This window comes from Crocuta crocuta, unplaced genomic scaffold (genome assembly GCF_008692635.1).
Source record: "Crocuta crocuta isolate KB4526 unplaced genomic scaffold, BGI_CrCroc_1.0 scaffold693, whole genome shotgun sequence".
NCBI classification, from domain to species: Eukaryota; Metazoa; Chordata; class Mammalia; order Carnivora; family Hyaenidae; genus Crocuta; species Crocuta crocuta.
Window position 1 is genome coordinate 337,820 of NW_027527545.1, and position 23,667 is coordinate 361,486.

Consider the following 23,667-nt stretch of genomic DNA (forward strand, 5'->3'; position numbering starts at 1 on the left):
TGCTCCCCCCCAGGCCAGAGCCCCGCCCCGCCGAGGCACCGCCCCTTGCCGAAGCCTCACCATTGGAGGCCCTACTGGGTCGATTCCCGCCCCCTCGCTGGGGCCCCGCCCCCGCCAAAGTCCCGCCCCTCACCTCGCTGACTGCCTTGCGGTCCGGGGTCTTGGCGGCGCTGAGCAGGCGTAGCACGTTCTTGGCGCCCTCGGCCACCGCGTGTTCCACCCGGAAGTGGTGCCTCAGCTCCTCAATGCGCAGCTCCACGGACCCCAGGTCTGGACTCCCTGTGGGCGTGGGATGCCAGGAGGTGAGGCCAACCTAAGACCCGGGTCCGACCACCCCAGCCCGAGATATGCACGCATCCGCAGGGACGGGCACTGGCCACAGACGTACCACCACCAAGATGCGTCACATTTTCCCCAAGCAATCAAGGGCTGACGGTGTCACAGTCGCACTGTCACCTGCAGGCAGTCACACTTCCACCCAAATGCAATCACTCTTTCTTCCAAACACTGTCACCCACAGGGACCATCCCAGGGACAGAGTTAGGCTGTCATACAGGGACAATCATGTACACAGGTACACTATCAACACAGGCTTAAAGGACAGATGTGTTGGCAGGGTCCCATTTCATCCAGAGACTGTCACAGGGACACTATGGCCATTTAGATAGTCAGAAGGAGACAGTCACACAGGCACAGGGATGCTTAAGAAAAAAAAAGGTAACTTTTACTAACTGCCTTCCAATGGCGGCAGTTTGACCATATCTATCAAAATCGTAAATGTAATTGCCCTTTGATTCAGCAAACTCAGTTCAGGAACTTTATCCCATAGAAACACCTCTGCACTTGACATCCGTACATGGTTTTTCACTGAAGCCTCCTTTCTAAGAGCAGAGATTGGAAATGACCCCGTTTCTTCCAGTAGGGCTCTGGGTAAACGAATGTGACCATCCACGTGGTGACACACAATGCAGTTGGGAGAGCAAGGGCACGGTCACACAGAGACATCGCCACACTGTCACTCATGGGGGAACAGCGACATTATTGCTTTGTCACCAGCACAGGCACACGGTCACCCAGAGGCAGGGGCACACACATTCTCACCGCCACACGGGGATATTGTCACGGGGCAGAGCAACATGATCACAAGACATCAACATCCTTATGGGACACATTTACACTGTTGCAAAACTCCTGGGGCCCCAGCTCCAGCCCGGGGAGACCCATAATCACACTGCCACGTGGATTAGGCACATAGACAGGCAAAGAAATGCCATCACACTGTCGCACAGGCAGGAAAACATCACCAATACCCACAGGCTCAAATGTTGCAGGGAAACAGACTGGGTATGACACCCAGTAGGAAGTCACGGGGACACGGCCATGGCCCATTACAGGATGGCCACAGTTACCCAATGGCACAGGGTCAGGCAGAAGGACATACTGTCACCAGAGGCACAAGGTCACAGTCACGCTGTCCATGGATGTAGGTTCCAAGGGCAGTCCCACTGGCCATATATTGACCCAGACCCAGACCATTGGTGCTCAGAAAGAGTCACGGTATGACACTCCCTTAGACACCGACACAGACACAACATCACAGGAACCCTGACGTTCACAGGCATGTTGTCTTACAAACACGGTCGCACTCTTGTCCCCAGGCCTGCCGTCACGTGTGTCCAGAGAGTCGCCAGGACTTTTACACTTACAGGGACAAAACCGTACTGTTACCCAAGGTTACGAAACCACCCACAGGCACAGGGACATGACCATACCGTCACACGCCGTCACTGAGAAACCTACGTAGGCATTCCCGGTACAGATGAGCAGCTGCACTAACACCTCCCCTTCCCCAAAGACACGCACACACTGTCATCCGAGTTATAGATCCCATTGCTATGGACCGGATGTTTCTGTTCCCCTGAAATTCATATATTGAAACCCAACCCCAGGCACCCGGGTGGCTCAGTTGGTTGAGCAACCAACTTTTGGTTTTTGGCTCAGGTCATCATCTCACAATTTCATGGGTTCAAGCCCTATATCTGGCGGTGCAGAGCCTGCTTGGGATTTTCTTTCTCCCCGTCTCTCTGCTCCTTCCCCACTCAAGCTGTCTTTGTCTCTCACAAAAATAAATAAACTTAGGAAGAAAGAAAGAGGGAGTGGGGGAGGGAGGGAGGAAGGAAGGGAGGAAGGAAGGAAGGGAGGGAGGGAAGGAGGGAGGGAGGGACAGACAGACCTTACTCTTAATGTGACGGTATTGTGTTAGAAGGTGGCGTGTTTGGAAAGTGATTAGGTCAGGAGGACAGAGCCCTCATGGATGGCAGCAGTGCCCTTGTAAGAGGGGCCCTCAGAGAGCTCCTCCCCCCTTCCCCCATGGGAGGACACGCACAGCAGGAAGGCAGCTATCTGTGAACCCAGAAGAGGGCTCTCACCAAAAACCTTGATCCTGAACTTCCCAGCCTCCAGAACTGTGAGCAAGAAATCTCTCTTGTTTGTAAGGACCTAGTCTGTGGCATTCTGTTCCAGCAGCCGAACACACTAATCCCTGCTAACAGCTAACACTGTTAAACTGGGGGACACGCAAACCGTCATGGTTACCAGGACATGCGCATGGCCCCTGGTCCCCACAGTCAATGTCACATTAATACTGACACACATTAGTAGCACAGACACAGCTGTCCTTGCACACATCAAGATCCGGTTACAAATTCAGGTTGATAATCAGCTTAAGTCACCCCCAGGGATTCATACACAGACCCACACACGGACACTGACACACACTGTGGACACCCCCAGTGCTACACAGTGGGGGCCACCTCATCCGGGAGCCTGCCATATCTTTTCATGAAGAGCCAGAGAGTAAATCTTTTCGGCTTTGCGGAACACACAGCCTTGGTAGCCACTGCGAAAGCAGCCTCAGAAGATAGTAAATGAATGGACATGGCTGTGTGTCAATAAAACTTTATTTACATAACTAAAAAGGCAGTGGCAGACTTGGTCCTCGGGCTGTAGTCCGCTAATACCTGATCTAGGGCAAACCTCACACAGGACAAAATGGGAAACCGTCCCAGAGAGGGTCAGGAATGGGTTCCGGTCATACCGTGAGTCCCAACGGCCACCTCCCTGCCTCAGAAAGGGTCTGCTTATGGGGCTGGGAGCAGAACTCTGCCAGGTGGACGGCAGGCTAGTCTGTCCCAGGGCAAGGGGCTCACCTTGGGCATCCTCTGGGGCCGCCTGGCTCTCCAGCTGGCCCGCCCGGCGAAGCTGCATACGGATGATGTCGATCTTGGTCTTACTGTCCTGCAGCATCTGCTGGGCCGTCAGCAGCAGCTTCCGGTCCTGGAGGTAGGGGGATGGATGGTAAGGGCACGTGGGGGTCTGCCCACTGGTCCTCTGTGCACCCTGTGCGGGCTGTGGTGAGTGTGTCACAGAGGCGATGTGGGGACAGCATGCACCTCCATGCATTCCTGGGAGCACAGGGGAGACATAGCCCGTGGGTTTGAATCCTGGCTTTGCCACCTAATCCCCACGTGACCACGGGCCAGCCACTCAGCCTCCCCGGGCCTGCTTCCGCCTCTGCGGGGATGGGGAGACTGACGGCGCTGACCACCACCAGGCTGAGGACCGAAGGAGCCCATCGGTGCGCAGGGCTCAGAGCCGCGCCTGGCGTCAGGAGGCACCGCGCTCGAGTCAGCTGTCAGAATGGCACACACGTGGGTGAGTGCTCCCTGAGGCGGGTGTGGCCCTGACGCGAGCCACATGGGTGAGTCCAAGGGTCACCGGGTGGGTGTGTTTGACAGCCAGTCTGCAGTCAGTAGACTCCAGGGACACCAGGACTGGGGTGTGGGTGTGAGAGCTCCAATCTGTGTGACACCTCCAGTCTCTGGGTGTGAATTTAATGGTCTGTGTGTCTGCGTGCCCAAGGCGCCCTGGTGGCCTGTGCCATGTGTCCCTGGGTATCGCTTGACACTATCTGTCTCTGTGTCTGGAGGTGGCAGTGGTAGGCATCCTCCGCGGCTCCCAAAGGGTCCTTACGGCTGTGTCTCTAGATGTTATGACAGTGTCGATGCGTGCCAAGTGCCGATAGGACTCTGTGTGTCCCTAGATGTTAGGATGTGTGCATCTAAGTGCTGACCTGACCACGTGGGTGTATGTCACAGAGAGATGCCACCAGCAATGAGGCTGAACGTCGCCCTGACTGTGAACATCCCTCGAGTCTCTGGCGTGACTGAGTGTGGGGAACAGCTTCTGCTGTGTGTCTGTCTGACATCTCGGACGGTCATCCTGTTTCTCAGATGCCCCCTACAAGCTGCCCACGCCCCAGACCTGCCTCCAAGTCCCCCATCAGTCCCTCTGTCCCCAACCCAGAGGGTCCCAGCCTCCCACAGGGCGGGAGAGACGTGGGTGGCACTACAGTTCCCACTCCCGAGCCGGTGATCTGCTGACTGGTGTGCATGCATGTGGGGGGGGCGGGCGCATGCATACGTGGGGGGTTGAAAGCACGCACGTGGGGGTGCGTGTGCACATGGGGCGCACCCACGCATGCGGGAGGCGGGCAAACGTGCACGCTGGGGTTTGCGAGCACGCACGTCGGGGTGCACGTGCATATGGCCCCTACCTTGGTGCTGCCGTTGCTGTATGTCTGGATCATGTTTTCTGCCCCCTGCTTCACCTTCAGCTCGATGGCCAGCTGCTTCTCCAGGCCGGCCACGCGGCTCAGGTTGGTGGCCGAGCAGGCCTGGCTACCTGCACCAGGAGACTGGGGGGCATCTAAGGGGTGGGGGGGGGAGAACAAAGTCACAACGGCCCTCACCGCCATCTGCCTAAGAGGCTTTGCCCAGCTGAGAGGATCCAGCCTTCGCCCAGACTGGGTTCTGCCCCCACTGCAGCCCGCCCAGGGAAACCCCCTCAGCACCGGGACAAGACCGGTGTGAAGGAGCATGGGCAAAAGTCCAGGTGCATGTAAGTCCTTGGTGTCGGTGTGACTTTGTACAGAAGCCCCTCCCCCCCCCACTCCCCACGCGGCTGTATGAGGGTCTGTGGGCTCAGGTGTGGTTATGTCTTTGCTCACAGGGCACTGGCGTGACTGAGTGTTTCCCAAGGCGCTCACGTACCTATGCAGGACGCCGGGTGTGAGCTCTGGGTACTGGGGTGACCCAACACACGTGTTTCTAATTGTTGGCACAACACCTAGAATGTCTGAACCAGCAATGGCTACGTGTTGGTACAGCCAGACCCGTGTGTCCCCGGATGCCGGCACGACTCTGTGTGAGCCCCTGGACAGTGGTGTGACGTGGGGGCAGGGCTGGGGAACTCTAGGTGCAGATGTGACCGCAGGAGACGCCAGGTGTCGAATGAACGATGTCTGAGCACTGCGATGGCAGTGTGGGGCTCCGGCTGCTGACAGGCCGAGCCGGTGCATGGGTGTTGGCAGAGTCTGTGGACCTGGTCTGACTGTACGTATCCGTCGCTAGCTGTTCATGGGACACTGTGCGTCTGTCAGGGTTGCGGTATGTGTGCATCTCTGTGGGTTGGTGTAACCACGTGCACGGGGCTCTAGATGCTGTCTGTGTGTGGCTGGGACCATGTGTGTGTTTCTCTGGGTGCTAGGTGGAGGTATGGAAGTCTCTGGGTGTTCTCGCGATAGTGCCTAGGCCTTGGGCGTCATCCGGGTGCTGGGGTTGACTGTGTGCGAGGGTCTCTGGCTACTGATGTGATGTGGGAGGACCCTTTGGTCGCAAGATACAAAGCTCTGTAATGCCTTGCACGACAGTGTGAATCTACTTAACACCACAGAACTGTATACTGAAAATGATAAATTTCAGGGGCGCCTGGGTGGCTCAGTCGGTTAAGCATCCAACTTCGGCTAAGGTCATGATCTCACAGTGTGTGGGTTCAAGCCCCATGCTGGGCTCTGTGCTGACAGCTCAGAGCCTGGAGCCTGCTTCAAATTTTGTGTCTCCCTCTCTCTCTGCCCCTCCCCCACTCGCTCTCTGTCTCTTGTCTCTCAAATAAAGACATAATTTTTTTTTTTTTTAAATTAAAAAGTGTCTGACTCTAGATTTCGGCTCAGGTCATGATCTCACAGTTGGTGGGTTCAAGGCCCGTGTGGGGCTCTGCATTGACGTGCTGAGCCTGCTTGGGATTCTCTCTGCGTGACTCTCTGCCCCTCTCCCGCTCACAGGCTCTGTTTCTCTCTCTCTCTTAAAATAACATTAAAAAAAAAAGATTAGTTTTATGTTATGAGTTTTTGGCCACAAATAATTTTTATTTTCTTATATTTTATGTTTATTTATTTTTAGAGGGAGAAAGAGAGAGAGTGAGCATGAGCAGGGAAGGGAAGAATGAGAGGGAGACACAGGATCTGAAGCAGGCTCCCAGGTCTGAGCTCTCAGCACAGAGCCCAGTGCAGGGCTCAAACTCCCAAACCGTGAGATCACACCTGCGCCGCAGTTGGATGCTTAACCGACTGAGCCACCCAGGGGCCCCAAAACGAAAATTAAAGAAATGTGTAAAAGAATCTTTGGCTGTTGTCCAAATGTTGGTACAACCGTGTGAGTCTTAAGATATACTCATGTGACACTGTGTGGGTCCCTTGTGTTGTCCGGGTTAGTGGTGTGACTGCATAGACCTTGCCCTGGGTGCTGGTTTTGGGGCTTACCGGGATCGGATGCCGAGGCTGCAGGCCGTCGCCACCTCGTGTGTCTCCCGGGGGCTCTGTGCACCGCTCTGGGAGAGAGGGGGCGCGCCCTCCACCCCACCCCTGCAGTGGACCCGCCCCCTCCTCTGGAGAACCCCCCCCTCACCTCGGGCGGCGGCCGCGGGGTCCGGCAGCACCACGTGGGCATGCAGCTCCTGCAGCTGCTGGTGCAGCAGGTCCAGGCGGCGCGAGGAGCCGCGCAGCAGCAGCTCCACGGGGCCCAGGCTGCGGCCCAGGTCGGTGGTGGCCCGCCGCAGGTTCTCGGCGCCCTCCTTCAGCTTCAGCTCCTTGCGGATCTCTCTGCGCAGCCGCTCCCGCTCCAGCTCCAGCTGCTGCTGCACCCCGGGCGCCGCCAGGTCCGCCCCCGCCAGGCCCAGCTGCTCCAGCAGGGACCAGCTGCGCGGCTCGCTCTGCGGGAGAGGGGGCGTGGTCAGCGGGGACCCCACGGTGCGCCCCCCGCGCCCAGCCCCTTCCCGGCTTGGGGCTTCGAAGACAGGGCCCGCTCCACGTACTCGGACCCCCCCCAAAAAAACTGGGAGATGAGATGAGGCCCGTTCCCTGCTTCCTAAGGCCCCCAAACTGGGAGGTCCCAAGGGCAGAGCCTTCTTCCTTCTCTGTCCCTGCAGGCTAGGGGACCCCGTAAGTAAGGACAGTCTCCTCTCTTCCTTACCACCACGATTCGGGAACACAGGCCCTATGACCTCACCAGTGTGTCCCTCCCAAACTAGAAGGTCCTCAAGTTCAGGCCCTATCTCCCACTGCCCGCCAAAACGAGGTCCTGAGGGCAGACCCCTTCTCTCTTCTGCTGCCCTCCCTAAACTAGGAGGTCCCGAGGGTAGACCCCCAACTCCCCTCTGCCGTCCCTAAAATCAGGTCCCCAGGGCAGGCCCCATTTTCCCTCGCTGCTCCTCAAACGAGAAAGTATCAAGGGCTGGCCTCTGCCCCCCTCCCGCAAACAATGGGGCTGAGATCTGGAGAGCGGGCCCCTTTCCCTCTCGGCCATGCCCATGCCCTCAGACAGGAGGTGCCGAGGGCAGGCCTCCTCTCCCCTCCTTCCAAAGGACATCTGGGGACAGGCCCCGTCTTTCCCCTGCTGTGTCCTCGCACTGGGAGGTCCCGGGACGAGCCCTGTCTCCCGTCTTCTCAGCCCCTCCACCTGGACCCCACAGAGCACCGCCCCGTCTCTTTCTTCCTCTGCCCTGGCCTGGGAGCCTCAAAAAGCCCCACGTATTTTCATCTTCAAGACAGAAAACTCCCAGGCCAGGGACCTGTCTCCTCCCCTTGGTCCCGAATCAGGAGACACTGAGGGCAGGGCCTCCGGCCTGTGTCACTGGGGTCCTCTTTGCCCCCCACCCCGACCCCAGCGCCCACCTCCAGCTCCAGGTCCAAAGGGGGATTGGCCTGCGCCATCCTGGGTCCGGGCTGAGGGCCCCGCCCTCTTCCTGAACCCCAGCCCTGCGAGGGCCTCCTGACCGCCACTTCCTCTTTCCTGCCAGCTCCCAGCACCCCCTGCGTGGGGCCGGCTCCGGGGCTCCGGGGCATCTAGAGGACCTTTTCCCTCAGTGCCTCCCCCAGGACTAAGCCTGCTTCTCAGGGTGCAACCAGGGAGAGCCCCCGCTCTTTGTCCAAGGACTTGCTAAGGTGCGCACACATCACATGCCCGCTAGCGTGGACCTGGAGACCAGGCTCCCCTGAGTATAGACAGGCTCCAGGGGCTGACCTGGATGTATACACTGTCTCATGTACCTACAGGCGTGTGCACGGAACACAGGCAGCCCAGGGAGGGCACACCCCCATGCCTACCCAATGAACACTGATGTGCACACGCCTGCTTACATGAGTGCTTATATGGGCGAGCCCCCTTCCTGCAGATGCAGGCTGTCCTGACTTCCTGCTTCCTCTCGATCTGCTCACCCACTGCCGTGACCACAGCTAGGGCCGGGCCAGGCCACCTCTCTGAAACCCACATCATGAGAAGCCAGTGCTGACGCTCTGAGGTGAGGGTGCCCACAAACCGGCGGCCCACTGAAGGCCAAGGATGACTCTTAATGATAAGGGCAGTTATTACAAGCCCCACCTAGGTCAACTAATGTGTGTCCATGGTGGGGGGGAGGGAGGGTGGTGCTATTATCTCCCCATTTTCAAGACAAGGAAACTGAGGCCTGGAGTGGTGACATAACTTGTCCCCAAGGTCCCACAGCCAGCAGGAGGAAGGGCTGGGATTTAAAACGGGAGTGCCCAGAATCTGACCACCAGCTAAGCAGGAGGCCTGGCACTACGTGAGAACCCCTGCCGGGAGAGCCCATTTCACAGATGAGGAAAGTCTTCGTTGGCTCCCAGCCTACCTGGAGGGCAGCTGCCCCCAGGGAGGGTTTATGCATGCCCAGAGTATGAGTCTCCCATCCCAGCGACCCCTGACATTAATCCTGAGGAAACTGAGGCTCAGAGAGATGACAGCAGCAGATCAGGGAGGGGGTAGGTTACCCCCACACACACCTCCCGGGGCATTCAGCAACTTCCGGAAACATTCTGGGTTCTCACTAACTGGAGGTGGGGAGGGTGTGCCCCTGGCATCTCCTGGGTTGAGACCAGGGAGCCTGCTCCACAGCCTTCGGGACACAGGAGTGCCCCCACCTCAAAGAATGATTCAGCGCCAAATGTCAATAGTGCTGAGGCTGAGAAACCCTGCGGGGAAGGACAGACTCACACCCTGGGCTGCTGACCATGTCCTCCCGCAAGGACTTCCCAGCAGCCCCACCTGCAGAGCACAGGCCTGTCTACATCTCTCCCTTTGGACGACAAATGCCCTCTTAGGCCCATTTGTTCTGGGGGCAAAACCACAGCTTGGAGAGGCCAAGGCAGTGGCTCCACGACAGAGGGAGACAGGGACAGCGCTGGAGTTTAAGTCCAAGTTCACCTAATACTACCAGCTGGCAGCCAGTCCCCGCCCACCACCCAGCCCCGTCCCGTCCCGTCCCTAGCAGGCAGAGCGGGGGTTCGGCCAAGATCCAGGCCAGCTCAAATGGGGAAAATCCAGGCAGAGAGGAATAGAAGCTGAGGCCTGAGAATACGCAGAGCAGGGAGGGAGGGAGGGAGGTCCAGCCTCCTGGGTTCTCTTTCCCTTGGGTGACTCACTCCTACCCAGAGAGCAGAGGTCACCCGTGGGCCAGCAAGGCGAACCCATGAATCAGAAGCCGGGCCCAGCCTTGGAGATTCCCTGCTCCCCCACTGCCCACCAAGGCACAGGAGACCCACATCCAGCCCCCCTTCCCAGAGCAGCCAGGGACCTAGACCCTCACGTCCGGAGATTTCAATGCTTTGGGCGTTTCCGGAATCTGGACAGGACATCCGTTTGCCGGACACAGAACAGACAAGCATACGTCGGGACAGACAGAGGGACAGGGTGGCAGGCCCAAGCAGGCACAAGAGAGGGATGACCAGGAGGGGGTAAGAAATGGGTCANCCATAGCACAGGCCCAGCCTCATTCCAGGACTCACAGCCTCCTCTCGGGTCGTGTTTGCTACATGCCAAGTGCGTGCATGCGCCAGGGGTGCCTACACAGCTCTCCCAGGGCTGGGGGTAGAGGCAGAAACCCCCGCCCACCCCGGCCCCGAGGTCTGACCTTATGTGATCGGCAACACCAGATACGCCCAGCTCCACGGCAAGGCTGGCAGGCCATCAGCAGGACTGGGGTGGGGGACAGGGGATCATGGGGGAGACACAGAGGGGACGGGGGGGGGGGGCAGGTGCAGAAGGAGACGAAAACCGAGTTACACAGCAACCACAGGACAAAAGAGGGCTTTTGAGGCGGTAAGGAGGGCGCCAGAGAGAGGCACACGATGTGCCTCAGATTCTGGAGCAAAGTCAGAAGTCACCCTGGCCTCGCTTGTCACAGAGGTGGAAGGTGAGTCCAAGGCTGTGATAGTCTCAAGGTGGCACACGGAGAACCCGGCGGGGTGGCAGGCTGGTGCCCATCTGTGTGTGTCTGCATACGGGGGAGGGGGCCCCCAGCCCTGCCCCCCCCCCGCCCTNCTGCGGGGCCGTCCCGCTTCCCGGCCGCAGTCGCGTCGTCTGCTCCCCTCGCCCTTGGCTCTTTCTGCACCCTCACTCTGCCCAGATGTCCCCCATCGGGGCGCGCGGGAACCCGAAGGAAAGACCGAGCCGCGTTAAAGCGGGGAGTGGCAGAGGCCTTTGGGCCTCCCGGGACCCCTCTAACCACAAAAACAATTCCTCTCCCGCCTCGTTTGCGAGCTCAGGGCTCCTGGGAAAGGTCGTCCTTGGCCTGGGGGCAATCTCTGGACAGATTTTTGGGTCCAAATCCCAGCATCTCACGCCTTGGGGGAGCCCCAAGTCCAAAGAGCGCCTCATCTGTGAACTGGGATTTACCCTACCCACCCGTCGGTGTTGATAAAAGAGAGACTGTGCATGCCAAGTGTTGAGAACACAGTAGGCGCTCAATAAATGTTGGCTGCTGTCATTTTTTAATGTTATTGCCGTTGTTAACGCTGACACGCTGAGGGCCCTAAGGATCTTGTCTGTGGCTGCTGAGCCTTAATCTTCCCCGCTGTAAAGTGTGGACCATCCTTTCCTTCAGAGCTGTTGCATGCAGGTGGCGTTCCATAAATGCAGCAGGCTCGTGCCCAAGCGGAGGAGAGCAGAGGCCTCTTCGGGGCTTCTCCAGGGTCCCTGGAGTCTCGAGAGCGCGCAGCTTGGCTCGCGGCCGACCCCACATCCCTTAGAAACCCGGTGAGTGAGCCAAACCTTGGTCCCTGGGGCTCAGGGCGGGGAGCGCTCCCTGGCGACGCTGCCTGAACATTAGCGCCCTCCAGGGATCAGCCGAAACGCCGAGGGCTGCGGATACTTCGGTTACCTAGAGACCAGGGAGAGATGTTTTCTTTCCTCTTTTATTTGGGGGGGGGGGGGACTTTTTAAAAGAGAAAGAAAAAGAAGGAAGAGGAGGAGAATGACACGGATCCAGAATCCGCCCACTTCTCACCCCTTCCTCGGCCCCACCTACCTGGTCAGGTCTCACTGCTCACCTGGACCAGTGCCCTAGCCTCCTCTCGGGTCTCCAGGCTCCGCCACCTCCTAGTATGTTTTCCTCACAACAGCCTTGGAACGCCTGTGAACACCTGCGTCTGGTCACCTCCCTCCTCTGCCTAGATCCCTCCGTGGTTCCCACGTTCTTATAGTAAAAGCCTAAGTCCTACCCGAAGACCACAGGCCCTGCACGATTTACCTCCTTCACCTTCCCTGTCTTCCCTCCCTCCACCTCTTCCCCTTGCTCGCTCCGTCCAGACACACCAGCCTCCTGGCTGTTCCTGGATTATTTGTCAATTGAATTAAAGAATCCTTTGACAGTAAACTATTTGTTAAAAAAAAAAAAAAGAATCCTTTGAGTTTGAGGGGCGCCTGGGGGCTCAGTCTGTTAAGCGTCCAAGTTCGACGCAGGTCCCAATCTCACAGTTTGTGAGTTTGAGCCCCGCATAGGGCACTGTGCTGACAGCTCAGAGCCTGGAGCCTGCTTCAGATTCTGTGTCCCCGCCTCTCTGCCCCTCCTCCACTCCCGCTCTGTCTCTCTGTCTCTCAAAAATAAACATTTTTAATTTTTTTTTTAAAAAAAGAATGCTTTGAGGTAGTTCTTTTGTTCCTCGTTTGCAGATGAGGAAACAGGCACACATCTTCCCTGAGGCTTTTCTGATCATTTCTGATCTGATCATCTCTATTTAAATGTCCCCTCCTGGGGCGCCTGGGTGGCTTAGTCGGTTAAGCGTCCAACTTTTGCTTAGGTCATGATCTCGCGGTTCGTGGGTTCGAGCCCCGCGTCGGGCTCTGTGCTGACTGCCAGCTCAGAGCCTGGAGCCTGTTTCAGAGTCTGTATCTCCCTCTCTCTCTGACCCTCCCCTGTTCACGCTGTCTCTCTCTATCCTAGAAATAAATAAGAATATTTTTTAAAAAATAATAAATGTCCTCCCCTTCTCTGAGAGACCTTTCCATGCCCTGTCATATTTAAATATGACATGCCCTGTTTTATTTGTCGAAACTGTCACCCCTCTCTGAAAGTGCCCAGCATTTGACCTATGCTCACGCGATCTTTGTGGAATGAGTGAGTGGACACGGTGTGAGATGTCAGATAAGTCCCCGGTTCTGGAGGTGGGATGTTTAAAGTCCCTGCCCTGTCTTCTAATTCTTCCACCCAGCTCTTTTACAGATGGAGCGGACGTGGCAAAGCTAGGCTCCAAGCTGGCCCCGGGGACTGGTCCAATGTGCCCAGGGATGGGCATCCTGCTGCCTGCCAGGTCCCGGGCTCCCTCCCTGGATAGAGCTGGGGAACCCTGCCAAATTCTCTCTCCAACTTCCCGGCTTTCATTTATTCAGTGAGTATTTATCGATGCCCGCTGGGGACTTTGGTGGCACTGGAAACAGTCACACACGGGCTTGAAACAAGGAGACCAAGGACTCACTGTGCGATCTCAACCAAATATGATAACTGCGCTGGCACCTCCCTGCAGCTGCTCTGGCCCCTCTCCAGCCCCCTCTGGGGGCCTCAGAATCCCTAAGTCACACCCCATTCCCCACCTCTGCCTGCTGTCCCTGCTTCTCTGGTGGGGTCTTAGGAAAAAGATGCACCCCTCACCTGGTCTACAAGGTAGTCTTGTTGGGCCTCTGTCCACCCGTCCGGCCGTACCCCGTCTGCTCCCCTCATCCCCATCCAACAACACTGGCTTTCCCTCTGTTCCTCAAATATTCTCACTTTGCTTCCAACCTCAGGGCCTTTGCACTGGCTGTTTTCTGGTCTGGAGTGCCCTTGCAGCATATCTCCCCAAGACTGGCCTCTTCTGATCATTTAGGTCTCTGTTGAAATGCCACCTCTTTGAGAGACCTTTCCAAGCCCTGTTATATTTATTATAAAATATGGCCCTATTTTATTAATTGTAACTGTCACACTCTGAGATTTTCCAGCAGTTGGCCTGTTCTCAATAAGTCTCTGCTGAATGAGGCATGAGGCATCAGGAGAAAGGTATCCCAGGACTACTATGGAAGAGGCAGAAGGGCTGGGCATTGAGGGACAAATTAGGAAACTGCAAAGTAGATAAAGAGGAAAAGGGTGTCTGGTTGAAGGTACAACAGAAATGAAGCCCTAGAGGTGGGTGAGGGAGAACCTGGCATGTCCTGACTTCTCCCCTGATCGCCCACTCTGCTCGGCCCACTCAGGCTGCTCTGACCACACAGCCTCCTCACTGCTCCTCAAAAAAAAAAAAAAAAAAAAAAGGCTATTGCGACCTCAGGGCCTTTGTACTTGCTATCTCCTCTGCCTGCAATGCTTTCTCTTCGCATCTTGGCATTCTCTCTTCTCTTCACTTCATTTCCACTTTCGTTCAAATGTTGCCTTCTTAGAGAAGTCCTCCCTGATTGCTTCTCCTCGTAAAACAGGCCCCACCCCATCTCTACCAAATTCTGATCCTCATACGCTTGATTTCTCTTCCTTGCAAATTTTAATACATTTAACTCTATTTTTTTTACTCGTCTGTCTCCACCAGGATGTCAGCTCCCCAAGGATCATGGTCTGTCTTGTCCGCTGCTGGGTCCCTGGCTCCTAGAACAGTATCTAGCACGTGGAAAGTGCTCGATAAATAGCTGCCGGGTGAACAGATGGTTGAACAAACAGAGCATGATGGGATATGGCTGGAGTTTTTAGGGCTGATGAACCTGAAGTAGGGGGCACAGATTCCAGATGCCGCAGATGGGAGGATGGAAAGGCTCCAGCACATCTCTGCAGTTCAAACTTGACCCTGAGGATTGCGGGAGCCCCTGATGGACTCTTAGCAGGGGAGGGACTACGGATTGTTTCTCAAAAGATACGGCTCTTTGCAAACCCAAGTCTCCTCCAGCAGCGGCCAGGAAAAGAGAGGGGAGTAGATTCATCTGGCATCAGAAAGAGTACATGTAGCAACAAAGCTAAACTCAAAAACATTGTGTACAAGTGGGAATCAAAAAGCAAGTAGAAGATGATACAATTTGATATTGTTTATATCAATTACTGAAAAAACAGAAAGTAAAAGTTTGTATCGAGTTTATAAAAAAACAAAGCGGGGTAGTGTACCTGGGTGAGTGAGGAGAGCCGGGCTCAAATCCGGGCACCTCGAATCCAGGCACCGCTATGGACTAACAGTAAAATTCTGGGCAAGTTACTTCACTGGTCCATGCTTCCGTGTCTTCATCTGTAAAAGGGGATGATAATAGCAGCACCCAGCCTCATAGGGTTGCTGGGTGGCTTAAATGAATTCATTCTCTTGTTTTTTAATGGTCACTTATTTTTCAGAGAGAGCGAGTAGGGGTGGGGGCAGAGAGAGAGGGAGACACAGAATCCAAAGCAGGCTCCAGGCTCTGATCTGTCAGCACAGAGCCCAGCCTGAGGCTTGAACTCACAACCTAACCCATGACATCATGACCTGAGCCAAAGTCAGACGCTTAACCGACTGAGCCACCCAGGTGCTCCAAATTAATTCTTATATAGCACGGAGCAAGGGGTCAGTGATTGTTCAGTATCATTTCTTTTTTAATTTAGCTTGTTATTTCTGCAGTGGGGGAGGGGAGTGAAAGTGGGAAGGTGAACACGCGTGACCTCCATTTTAACTATAAGGTATGCCTTTTTATTTTTAAATTTTCTTTTTTTAGGGGCGCCAAGGTGGCTCAGTCAGTTAAGCGTCCGACTTTGGCTCAGGTCATGATCTCACAGTTTGTGGGTTCGAGCCCTGTATTGGGCTCTGTGCTGACAGCCAGCTCAGAGCCTGGAGCCGGTGGATTCTGTGTCTCCCTCTCTCTCTGACCCTCCCCTGCTCATGCTGTCTCTCTCTCAGAGATATAAATAAAACATTAAAAAAAATTTTTTTAAGTAAGTTTATTTATTTATTTTGAGAGAGCACATGTGCAGGAGAGGGAGAGAGGGAGAGAGAGAATCCCCAAAAGGCCCCACACTCTTAGTGTGAGGAGCCGGATGTGGGGCTCGAACCCACGAACCCGTGGGATCATGACCTGAGCCAAAATCAAGAGTCAGATGTTTAACTGCCTGAGCCACTCAGGTGCCTCTATGTCTTTTTCTTTTCTTTCTTTCTTTCTTTTTTTTTTTCCATTGTTAATTATTTTGACTGAGGCACAACTTACATATGGTGAAGTACACAAATCCTTTTTGCAGCTCTGAATTTTTATATGTATACATTCCTGTGGTCACCAGCCAGTCTGCTCCCCAGCTATGTTCATTGTACCATGTCCTTTGCCAGGCGACCTTATGGAAATTCTATCACCATAGATTAATTTTGCCTGTTCTTGAACTTCATACCACATTGGATCATTGTATAATTTATTTTTTATGTATCTGGATTTGTAATGTCTGGATTCTTTCAGTCAACATGTCTTCTTTGTTTTCTATTGAAATAAAATTCATATACCATAAAATTTACCTTTCTTAAGTGTACAACCCCAGTGGATTTTAATATATTCACAAAGAACATGATGGGTTTTTAAAAAAATATTTTAAATGTTTTATTTATTTATTACTGTTATTTATTTATTTATTTATTTCTAGGAGAGAGAGACAGCGTGAACAGGGGAGGGTCAGAGAGAGAGGGAGTCACAGACTGAAACAGGCCCCAGGCTCCGAGCTGGCAGTCAGCACAGAGCCCANATTTATTTTTTATTTTTATTTATTTATTTTTAAGAGAGAGAGAGACAGGCTGAAGACAGGCTCCAGGGCTGAACTCATGAACCGTGACATCATGAGATGCAGGGCTTGAACTCACGAACCGTGACATCATGACCTGAGCCGAAGTCGGACGCTTAACTGAGTGAGCCAACCAGGTACACCTATTTATTTATTTTTAATAATCTTTACACCCTACATGGGGCTTAAACTCACAACCCCGAGATCAAGAGTCATATGCTCTTCCAACTGAGCTAGCCAGGCACCCCAGAAATATGTTTTAAAGATTCATCCATAATGTTGTACATATCAATAGTTTATTCCTTTTTATTTTTACTGGTATTCCAGAATATAGATGGACCACAGTTTCTTATTCTTTTTTTAACAGTTGATTATGTATGTATGTAGGTAGGTGTGTGTGTGTGTGTGTATTTAATTGAAGTACAGTTAACACAGAATATTAGTTTCAGATGTATGACATATTGACTTGACAATTACACGCATTATGAAATGCTCACCATGATGTGTAATTACCATCTGTTACCATACAAAATTGTTACCATTATATTGACTATATTCCCCATGCTGTGCTTTTCATCTCCATGACTTATTTCTTTTATAACTGGAAGTTTAAGGCTCTTAATCCCTTCACCTATTTTGCCCATCCCTCCAGCCCCTGCCCTTCTGACAACCACCAGGTTGTTCTTTGTATTTATGAGTTTGTTTCTGATTTTGTTTGTTCACTTGTTTTCTATTTTAGAATTCTAAATGTAAGTGAAATCATAGTATTTATATTTCTCTGTCTGACTTATTTTACTTAGCATAATACCCTCTAGGACCATCCATTTGTCTCCAATGTCAAGGTTTCACTGTTGTTGTTGTTTTATAGCTGAATAATATTCCATTGTGTGGGTATATCACATCTTCTTTATACGTTCATCTGTTGATGGACACTTATATTGCTTCCATATCTTGGCTATTGTGAATAATGCTGTGGGAAACATAGAAGTTAATATGCCTTTTCAAATTCATTTTCCTTTCTGCTGGGTAAATATCCAGAAGTGGAATCACTGGGTCAGACCACAGTTTCTTATCCATTCACTTGTTTTTTTTTTGTTTTTTGTGTTTTTTAAAAATATTTTTATTTATTTCTAGGAGAGAGAAAGAGAGAGACAGCGTGAGCAGGGGAGGGTCAGAGAGAGAGGGAGGTACAGACTCTGAAATAGGCTCCAGGCTCTGAGCTGGCAGTCAGCACAGAGCCCGACACGGGGCTCGAACCCACGAACCGTGAGATCACGGCCTAAGCGAAAGTCGAACGCTTAACCGACTAAGCCACCCAGGCGCCCCTATCCATTCACTTGTTGATGGACATTTGGGTTGTTTCCAGTTCGGGACTCTTATGAAAAGAATGTCATCGTTTATATCTTTTTGTGGTGCGAAAAGTGTTTCATTGTCTTATCTATACCTAGGAGGATTGCTTAGTCATATCATGATATTTAACCCAAAGGATGTCATCTGGAGTGATTTTTTTTCCCCCTCCTCCACCGGGGGGGACATTAGCAATGTCTGGTGAGACGATTTTAGTTGTCACACTACTGGCATCTACTGGGTCGAGACCAGGGATGCTGCTCAACATCCTACCATCCACAGGACGGCCCACGGCAAAGAATGTTCCAGCCAGAGTGGTAGTAGTGCCAAGATTGAGAAACACTTCTTACTATAAAGTGCCAAATCTTTTTCCAAAGTGTTTTTCCCATTTTACCTGTCCACTAGCAGTGGCTGAGAATTCTGGTCACTCCAGAGCTTCTCCAACCCTTGGTTCTATCCTTTCTTTTCTTTTTCGCCATTTGAGTGGGTGTTTTTTAAATAGTTTATATCTTAGGGGCGCCTGGGTGGCTTAGTGAGTTAAGCATCTGACTCCAGCTCAGGTCATGATCTCACAGTCTGTGAGTTCAGAGCGTGGAGCCTGGTTTGGATTCTGTGCCTCCCTCCCTTTCTCTGCCCCTCCCCTGCTTTCGCTCTGTCTCTCTCTCTCTTTCAAAAATAAACACTAAATTTTTTTTAAAAAAATAGTTTATATCTTAAAATAATTCTGAGGTGAATCAAGCCAATATGACAAATGTTAACATTTATCTTGAGTGGTGGATGTACTTTAGGAGGCTCTGATCTTCTCTGGGTTTAAAATTGGTGTTTTGTTGGGGCGCCTGGGTGGCTCAGTCGGTTAAGCGTCCGACTTCAGCTCAGGTCATGATCTTGTGGTTTGTGGGTTTGAGCCCCGCATCAGGCTCTGTGCTGACAGCTAGCTCAGAGCCTGGAGCCTGCTTCAGATTCTGTATCTCCCTCACTCTCTGACTCTTCCCTGCTCTCTCGCTCTCTCTCTCAGGAATAAATAAAACATTAAAAAAAAATAAAATTGGTGTTTTGCTTTGCTTCTGATTAGAAGTTCCCCCTGGCTACATGGATGGGGGCTTTGCTGGGGTGTTCTCCTGCTTACCCAGATTTTTGTTAACCTTAAAATAAAGCCACCAGATATTATACCAACAAGATGGCTTTCTTTGGGAATAGCAGAGAATTACAATTTGTGAAAAGCAAGCTATGGCAAAACCGTGGACAAGTCTGGAGAACAAGATAGAGGAATGCCCTTTCATAGTGGAAAGTGGTAGTTGAAGGGGCTATTGTAAACAAAAAGTGCTTTGGAATAAATTGGGACTTCAAAGTATAATAGCTTTTTTTTTAAGGTATAATACCTTATTTTATATTTTATAATTTTTTATTTGAGAGGGAGAGAGAGGGGAGGGGCAGAAAGAGAGGAAGAGAATCTTTGAGACAGACACGGTGCAAGCAGGGGAGGGGCAGAGAGTGAGGGAAACCAAAAATCCCAAACAGGCTCCAGGCCCTGAGCTGTCAGTACAGCCTGATGCAGGGGCTCGAACCCACGAACCGCGAGATCATGACCTGATCTGAAGTCAGACGCTCACCCGACTGGGCCACCCAGGCACCCCTAAGATTTTATTTAACCCCAAGATCAAGACTCCTATGCTTCAGGGGTGCCTGGGTGGCTCAGTCGGTTGAGCGTCCGACTTCGGCTCAGGTCATTATCNGCCGGACAGGCGTCCCTCAAAGCATAGTGGCTTTTCATCCGCGGAGTTGTTGGCTGGGCTGTTGCTGGGGCAGAAGAAAACCTTCCCCAGCTGATCAGTGAATGCAGGCTTCTTCCGGTTGAGAAGGTAAAGGGCTCACAAGGAGTGTATTGCATGAGCGCTCCCCCTTCTGGCCTCCCAACTCCACTTTCGTGAGGTTTCCCTTTTTTAATGTTCACACTTTGCACCAGGACTCACCTGGCTTTGGCTGTCTCCTCCAGAACTCACCCCAGATGAGGTAATTATGCCAAGCTTGCCTCTCATCTGCTTTCCTGGGGCACCCCCTATTTCGCCAGCACAAGATTTCTCCGGATTTCTGAGTGCCTCTCCACCTTTGTAGGAGGTGCCCAAGTCTAATGCAGGGAGATGGCCTGGGCTTGGATCCCTGCTGGCTGTGTGACTTTGTGACTGACCCTCCCTGGACCTCAGGTCACCCACCTGATGATGGATACGCTAATACACGCATTAATCTGCTCAAGGTGGGGGATTCAGTTAGTTTGATAGACTTTGATTTCTCAGAACAAGTCTGAGCACCAGGGTGAGGAGACTGGGGCATTTGCTTCCGGGACATTTAAGGAGGTACCCAAAATCAAGATACACAATGCTTTAATGCAATAATTTGTTTTCCTTTGAGAGACTGAGAGAGAGATGGAGAGAGAGAACATAGGCAGGCTCCACACCTAGCGTGGAGCCTGAAGTGGGGCTCTATCTCACAACTGTGAGATCATGACCTGAGTGGAAATTAAGAATTGGGCGCATAACCAACTAAGGCACCCAGGCGCTCCAATTTTGATTTTAAAATAGTGCATTAAGGGTTGTCTGGCTCAGTTGGAGGAACATGCGACTCTTGATCTTGGGGTCATGAGTTCAGATCCCCATGTTGGTTGTAGAGATTACTTGAGAATTTGTTTTAATTACAAAACAATTTTTTAATGCTTATTTATTTTGGGGAGAGAGAGAGAGAGAATGAGTTGGGGAAGCGCAGAGAGGGAGACACAGAATCCAAAGAAGGCTTCAGGCTCTGAGCCATCAACCCACAGCCGGATGCGGGGCTCAAACTCATCAACAGTGAGATCATGACCCGAGTCGAAGTCAGAGGCTTAACCGACTGAGCCACCCAGGTGCCCCGAGAATTTGAAAAAATTATAAAATAGTGCATTAAAATTGTTTATCTAGGGGCTCCTCGGTGGCTCAGTCAGTTAAGCGTCGGAGTTTGGCACAGGTCATGATCACGGTCTGTGGCTTCAAGCCCTGCATCGGGCTCTGTGCTGACGGCTCAGAGCCTGGAGCCTGCTTTGGATTCTGTGTCTCCCTCTCTCTCTGCCCCTCCCCAGTCACACACTGTTTTTCTCTCCCTATTTCTCTTTAAAAAATAAACAAACATTAAAAAACATTTTAAATTATTTAACTTGATGACAGTTTTTGGTGCCCCCTTAGATTTTACATGCCTTACCCACTTCCTGGCCCTGCTGGGCACATAGGAGGTGCTCAATAAGTGTTATGGGATAATTATTACCTACAGTATCTACCTCATATTATATAAAGCTTCCTTCTCCATTGACTGGTTTCTCTTCTTTAGGCTTTCTGGCTGAAGTTAGACTTCTGGCAATGTCAGCTCTGAATCTGCTGTCTCGAACATGGGCCCCAAGACAGTTTCCACTAAATGAAATTGAAAAGCTAGAACCTGGGGGACACCTGGGTGGTTCAGTCCGTTGAGCATCTGACTTTCGATTTCAGCTCAGGGCGTGATCTCACAGTTCGTGGGTTCAAGCCCCACATGGGGCTCTGCACTGACAGTGCGGAGCCTGCTTGGGATTCTCTCTCCGTGCCTCTATCTCTTCCCCTCCTCCGCTCACGCTCGCACTCTCTTTCTCTCAAAATAAACTTAAAAAGAAAAAAAAAGGCTAGAACCTTCCTGGAGAACTGTGGAGGAAGGTTTAACTGTGTCAGGAGCTTAGGGAGACTGGAATTATGCGGCGGGATTATCATGTTTGACCAGCTTATCTCCCCTCTCTTTCCCCCACCACCCCAAATCCCCAAATCCAAACATAGCTGAGACAGACCGACAATACCGGGTATAAGCAAGGATCGGGAGTAACTGGAACCTTCACAGGGTGCTAGCGGGAATGGAACAGTTCAGGAATACTGTCACAATGTCTTAAAACAGAACGCACACATGACCTGCGGTCGACCATTCCATTTCTAGGCATTTGCCCTAGAGAAGTGAACTTAGGTTCATAAAAATACTTGTACGAAGTTCATTTATAATGGCCAAACACTAGGAACAAAGAGATGTCCCTTAATGGGTGAAAGGAGAAACTATATGGGCTATAGTGATGAGGGAGCAGAAGGCAAGCTGAGGGAAAAGCACAAGCTAGCACCCCCTTCCCCCACCCCAGGTGGGATATGTGTGACATTTCTCTGGGACCCCTAGCTGCCCAAGAACAGAGGGAAGGACAGAAAACAAACGGTTAAACTAATAGAGACTCCATCAGATTACAAACATCTTCGTAATGTTACGAGGGCACTCTTACCAATGGCCTGATCTCCAGGAACTCCCTACTGTCTTAAGGCTAATTCTTTGCTAGAAGGAAAAACCACCTTAGCTGGACAGTAGCTCGCCCTCCAGGAATCTGTGAGTCTCCTTTAGCATATGGAAAATCCCTTTAAGAAACTTCCTCTTGACTTGACCTCCCCCACCTCCACAGTACAGAAGCAGTCACTCTTCACACCCCAGCCGCTCTTTCTGCCCACGGAGTCCCGTCCCTGTGCTTTAATAAGATCACCTTTTTGCACCATAGACGTCTTCAAGAATTCTTTCTTGGCCGTGGGCTCTGAACCCCACCATCACTCCAAAACCCCATCATAGCCACAGGGTCAACCACTACTCAGCAAGGAAAACAAAACAAAACGAAACAAAAACACGCAGCAACAAATGTCAGAACCATTTTGTTGAGCCAGAGAAGCCAGATACGAAAGGCCACCTATTGCGTGATGCTGTTTATCTCAAATTTGAGATCAGAACTCATTGACAGTGATAGAAATCCACAGAGGGTTGTTGCCTGGATGAGGTGAGGGGGAAAGGGTGTGGTTGACCTGGGAGGGGCACGACAGAACTTTCTGGGGGTGATGGATACGTTCTCTATCTTCACCGGGCAATTGTCAGTCGCCTGTCAATCTTGAAAACTCGGGGGACCTTTTCTTAGAAGTTTTACCTCCGTAAAGTTAAGAGGCAGGGGGAGGAGGATAAGGTTCGGAAAATGTAATACAAGGAAAAATTAAAATTAAACAAGTTTCATGGCCGAAACATCCTGGTTCGGGGTCTGTGGCCTGAGCCTGCCTGGCTACTAGTCCAGAGTCTGACCCAGGACAACACTCTCAGCAAATGCGAGACGTTGATCAGGAGCATTTCTCTCCGGGCCCTGAATGGTCCCGGCGCCACTTGCGGGTGCAGACTGTCCTCTGCACGTTGCGGGCATTCCGACCTCCCAGTCCTTCTCAGGACCTTTTCAGAGGCTCATCCTGGAGAACCAAGAAGCCGCGGGTCGATATCCACTTCGAAAGCCCTGAGTTCGAGCGTAGAAACCACGTAACACAAAGATGACACACAGCCCGCAGCCAGGTCAAGCCGGCTTCCGCTGTCAGGACTAAATATGTCGACGCCCACCGACGGAAAAGCCCCCAATCACGTGACAGCGCACGGGCTCACGTCGGCCTCCGGCCAGGGCGCCTACTTTTAGATTGACCAATGAACCCGAGGCATGGGGCACGCCCTCTTTCCTCCCTCCGCCAATAGATTCCAGACGCCTCCTGCAGGATCCAATCACCGCTTCCGCCCTTCTTGAATGAAATGCCGGCAGCCCAGTGAGCAGAGCCGCAGTCCGACGCAGGAGGCAGGAAGCGCCGCGGCTCGTGTCGGGGCGCGAGACCGGTAACCAGAGTCGGACGGCATTCCTCACCGCACGCGGAGGCGAACGGAGACCCAGGTGAGCGATGGGCCCGGGGCGCGGGGCAGCGGTGCGGGGCCGCCAGGCCTGCAGGCGAGCGGGCGAGGGGAGACCCTGGGAGTTGAGGGGAGGATGAGGAGGAGGGGGCGCGAGACGAGGCGGGGCGGTTGGGGCGGGTGCCG

The 23,667-nt window shown here is 52.7% G+C and overlaps 2 protein-coding genes and 1 long non-coding RNA gene across 3 annotated transcripts in view; 2 read left to right on the forward strand and 1 right to left on the reverse strand.

The window, feature by feature from the left end:
- Nucleotides 1–8,136, reverse strand: part of PKN1 (protein kinase N1) — a 20,435-nt gene extending 12,299 nt beyond the window's left edge. Inside the window, 5 exon segments of the mRNA XM_077765406.1 lie at nt 134–279; nt 3,210–3,336; nt 4,616–4,767; nt 6,804–7,107; nt 8,069–8,136. Coding sequence (XP_077621532.1) covers nt 134–279; nt 3,210–3,336; nt 4,616–4,767; nt 6,804–7,107; nt 8,069–8,107 — 768 coding nt within the window. The 5' untranslated portion in view covers nt 8,108–8,136.
- A 3,161-nt stretch (nt 8,137–11,297) lies between these two features.
- LOC144232555 (uncharacterized) lies at nt 11,298–16,102 on the forward strand. The gene is made up of 3 exons (XR_013335445.1): nt 11,298–11,444; nt 12,899–13,075; nt 14,240–16,102. It is a non-coding gene; the product is annotated as an uncharacterized LOC144232555 (long non-coding RNA).
- A 7,305-nt stretch (nt 16,103–23,407) lies between these two features.
- The window catches only part of DDX39A (DExD-box helicase 39A), a 7,752-nt gene continuing 7,492 nt past the window's right edge, over nt 23,408–23,667 (forward strand). The window contains exon 1 of the mRNA XM_077765435.1: nt 23,408–23,524. The gene's annotated coding sequence lies outside the window, so the exon portion shown is untranslated. The remainder of the gene's footprint in view (nt 23,525–23,667) is intronic.